Here is a 4,431-nt window from a genome sequence, read left to right on the forward strand (position 1 = left end):
TTTTTTTTTTTTTTTTTTTTTTTTTTTGAGACAGAGTCTAGCTCTGCCGCCCAGGCTGGAGTGCAGTGGCCGGATCTCAGCTCACTGCAAGCTCCGCCTCCCGGGTTCACGCCATTCTCCTGCCTCAGCCTCCCGAGTAGCTGGGACTACAGGTGCCCGCCACCGCGCCCGGCTAGTTTTTTGTATTTTTTAGTAGAGACGGGGTTTCACCGGGTTAGCCAGGATGGTCTCGATCTCCTGAGCTTGTGATCCGCCCGTCTCGGCCTCCCAAAGTGCTGGGATTACAGGCTTGAGCCACCGCGCCCAGCCCTATGAGTAGGATCTTAAGAAGGGGATGGGCACATTCTTCCTTATAGCTATCATTGTGTGTATATATCTTTAGTATATGAGGGAATAGACTTAGGCAAATGAAGGGATTTTTCCAAGATGACACTGTTAATTAAAGACAAGGTTAGGTCTAGAAATCAGGTCTCCTAACTCCAACTCCAGTGCTCTTTCCCTCATATCTCAGTGTGACATATCACCCCTTATCTCTCTTGAGCACTATCCTATGTTGTTAATTGCCCGTTAGGCATTTCTTCCAGTTACAGTGGATCAAAAATCCTGTGACCACACACAACATGCAATAATATACATAACCATAACAACATACTTCATATCTATTTTGGCAATAAGTCCTGTTAACTTGTCCTTCCAAATGTTTTTGGGGGTGAGGTGCAGTGGCTCATGCCTGTAATCCCAACACTTTGGGAGGTCTAGGAGGGAGGATCACTTGAAACCAAGAGTCCAAGACCAGCCTGGGGAACACGACAAGACTTTGTTCTACAAAATTTAAAAATTAGCCAGATACAGTGGTGTGCACCTGTAGTCTCAGCTACTACTTGGGAGGCTGAGGAGGGAGGATCGCTCAAGCCCTGGAGTTCAAGGATGCAGTGAGCAATGATCATGCCTGCTGCACTCCAGCCTGGGTGACAAAGTGAGACCGTCTCAAAAAAAAAAAAAAAAAAAAGTCTTTTCATCTAGGCCTTTATTTGGCAACCACTTCTACGACCCCAGTGGAAGAGGACAGACTTATTATCTTAATATGGTTTTGCCTTCAGCCTCTGAAAGACTCATAGAGCCTTATAGTTGAAAAGAACCTTAGAGGTTATCTATATCCAAACTTCAGCTGAAGACAGAATTGTTTCTATATGACTTCTGATCCTGACAGTGGTCAGCCAGCTGCTGTGCAGGGCACTCCCCACCTTCAGAGGCAGCTCATTTCTCTAGCAGACACCAAGGTAATTACAAGGTTCTGTCATTCGCCTATGAAACGTGTTTATTAATGTGCCAGACACAGTGCTTGGGACACTGGGTATATAGCTGCACAGGGTCCCCATTGGCCTTAAGTAACTTTCAGTTGAGTCTCTTCATCTCTAACATGCAGATTATTGAATCCTTCTTGTGAGAATCACCTGGTATAAAGTATAAAGTATGTAGAAATGCTCTTTAACCAACTACAATACATATAAGTCTTTCCACCCCCCTCCCCGCACCCTCCTCTTTTTTTTTTTTTTTGATTGAAGACAGGATCTTGCTCTGTCCCCCAGGCTGGAGTGTAGTGGTGTAATCTCGGCTCACTACAGCCTAGACCTCCTGGGTTCGAGCGATCCTCCCACCTCAACCTCCCAAGTAGCTGGGACTACAGGTGCACGCCACCACGCCCGGCTAATTTTGTAATTTCTAGTAGAGACGGGGTTTCACCATGTTGCCCAGGCTGGTCTCGAACTCCTGGACTCAAGTGATCCACCTGCCTCGGCCTCCCAAAGTGCTGGGATTACCGGCGTAAACCACCATGCCTGGCTGGCTTTCCCTCTCTTCAACTGTGTAATGTACTGGGGTGGGAGGCTGTGATTCCATTATCATCTTTTAAATTACATTTTATACATACAAAAGAATAATTATAATGGATATATGTGTTATATACATAATTAGATAAATCTACCATTTATCCCAAAAACTGCACCATTACCAATGGCATCCACCTGTATGTTTTTTCTCCTCCCATCCCCAATCTCTCTACAGTAACTATTAATACATTTTGTGCTTATCATTCCTTGCTTTTCCCAAAGTTTTATCATATATAAGTAAACCCTATATTGCTTAATTTTGCTTGTTTTGGAACTCCTGGGCTCAGGTGATCTTCCCGCCCTGGCCTCACAGAGTGTTGGGACTACAGGCGTGAATCAGTGAGCCTGGCCTATTCCTAAGATTGATCCACTCCAATTATGTACTTTGTACCCATTTTCCAAGCCTCATCTTCTTCACGCTGCCTTCAGATCACAGGAGCACAAAGTGGCCTGTCCCGTTTCTGAACGCCTCTAGCACTCATTGTCTATTAAAAAAAATTTTTAAAAGACTGAAACCGCCTTTTCCTTGATCTTATGTGCTGTTAGGCCAACTAAACACAAGCTCCTGGAGAGCAAGGAAACTGCTTATCACGGTAAAAGAGCACTGAATGGGGCCAGGAGCAATGGCTCACGCCTGTAATCCCAGCACTTTGGGAGGCCGAGGCGGGCGGATCACCTGAGGTCAGGAGATCAGACCAGCCTGGCTAACACGGTGACACCCTGTCTCTACTAAAAATACAAAAACTTAGCCGGGCGTGGCGGCGGGCGCCGTAGTCCCAGCTACTCGAGAGGCTGAGGCAGGAGAATCGCTTGAACCCGGGAGGCGGGGGTTGTAGTGAGTCGAGATCGCGCCACTGCACTCCAGCCTGGGCGATAGAGCAAGACCCTGTCTCAAAAAACAAAATAAAAACAAAGAGCATTGAATGGGGAGTTGGGTCGCCTGGGTTCCAGGCCATTTCATCTTGACAGGCAGTGTCCTTGGACTCGTCCCCTTCACCTTCCTGAGCATCAGCTTCTTGACAACTTTTTTTTTTTTTTTTTTTTGTGAGGAACTTCTGAGACAATGGATATAACACGCTTCGTAAACTGCGAAGCATCCTCCTCAAATCAATGTTCGTGCCATCCTTGGTCCCCGGCTCCTAGAGGGGTCACTGCACAAAGACCCAGGCCAGTGACTCGCTGTGTTTGGGGACGGTCGTGTCACCCCCGAGGCAGGGGCCAAGATGCTTCCTTTCTTCTGGATCTCCCAGGCAGCGCCAGGTCCTCAAGGCGGTGTTGACTGAGGTTAGGAGTTCAGGAAAACGGCCAGGAGGACAGAGGGCGCTGTCCCCCCTCGAACTGAGCAGGGCTTTGGATTTACAGAAGGTGCTAGATTTACGCATGCGCACCCTCTCCGGGAAGACCTTGAGAGACCCAGCCAAAATTGGCTCTCTCAGCTCGGTTTTTCCCCATCTAGGGCTACATCTTCTGGGTGCGCATGCGTCCTGCCCGGGTGCAGTTGGCTGATGATTCCGTCTGTCACTGGCAGAGCCAGCGGAGTGAGGCTGAGGCTCCGCTTCCCGCCCATCGGCAGGGGCTCGGAGAGTGGACTGGGGTCTTTGTCCGCACCCACTGCAGTGTTGGACAAGCGGATTGAGGCGCCTTCCCGGCCGCGGGCCGCAGGCTTGGAAGCGTTGGTTGGCCGAACCATTGCCTCATTTGCCTTGTCACAGCCGGGAGGACGCCGCGGAAGAGGGGTGAAGGGGCTGCTACGTAGGGCGGCGGGACTGGCGCTGCATCCGAGCGGGGTCCGAGGACCAGTTGCCAGTCAGCCATTTATTGAGCGTCTCCTGTGTGCCATACACATAGGAATATGGTGATTTCTCCCTTCGGGGAGTTTACAGCGTAGAGGAGATTAAACAAGTGACTTTACTGCCTTCCCTCGACCTCCCTTCTACCCCTTCGCCTTAGATGGATATTTTCTCTTTCTGAACCCGGAACCGCTCCCTCCTCCCCGCCCGGCTATAGCTGGCAGGGCAGGGATTGGATGCCTCGGCCGGCGCCAGCCTTCGCTCTCCGCCGAGGGTAGTGACACAGGCGAGGACGTTCCCCTCAGGTCACGTGAGGGCGGGACCTGGCGGGCTCGTGACCTTCCCGTAGGCGGGGTCCCTCTCCTCCCAGCTCCGGCCGGCGTCGTCGTCACCAGCTTTTATGGGGCACGTGGCGGCTGATGCGCAGTAAATAGGAGTGACTCTCCCCTGCGAAGGCGGGGACCGCACTTTATGAGACCAAACAAACTGCCCGAGCGAAGCCCTTGGAGCTGTAAACAATTGGCAGCAAGTACAAAGCAAAGGTGGCAGGGTGGAGAGGGTGACGGGGAGGGGGGCGGGAGCATTGTCAAACGTAAATCAGTCCGACTGGAAGCACTAAATCCTGAGCCCCCCCCAGGCTGATCTGAACTAGACTTAGCTGGGAGAAGAGCGGGAGGCTATAGGAGCTTCCTAGTGCCTCCTTTTCCTCTTGGGCCTCTGGTTTACCAACTGTGAAATAGGGCAGGGGAATG

General features: G+C 50.7%; 1 protein-coding gene across 1 annotated transcript in view; it reads right to left on the reverse strand.

Annotated features, from left to right (window-relative positions):
* Positions 1–3,265, reverse strand: part of LOC112606556 (protein CROC-4) — a 54,745-nt gene extending 51,480 nt beyond the window's left edge. Inside the window, exons 1-2 of the mRNA XM_025357167.1 lie at positions 2,968–3,265; positions 2,281–2,374 (exon numbers count right to left, since the gene is read on the reverse strand). Coding sequence (XP_025212952.1) covers positions 2,281–2,298 — 18 coding nt within the window. The 5' untranslated portion in view covers positions 2,299–2,374; positions 2,968–3,265. The remainder of the gene's footprint in view (positions 1–2,280; positions 2,375–2,967) is intronic.
* Between the last annotated feature and the right edge of the window lie 1,166 nt (positions 3,266–4,431).

This window comes from Theropithecus gelada, chromosome 1 (assembly GCF_003255815.1).
Source record: "Theropithecus gelada isolate Dixy chromosome 1, Tgel_1.0, whole genome shotgun sequence".
Taxonomy (NCBI): domain Eukaryota; kingdom Metazoa; phylum Chordata; class Mammalia; order Primates; family Cercopithecidae; genus Theropithecus; species Theropithecus gelada.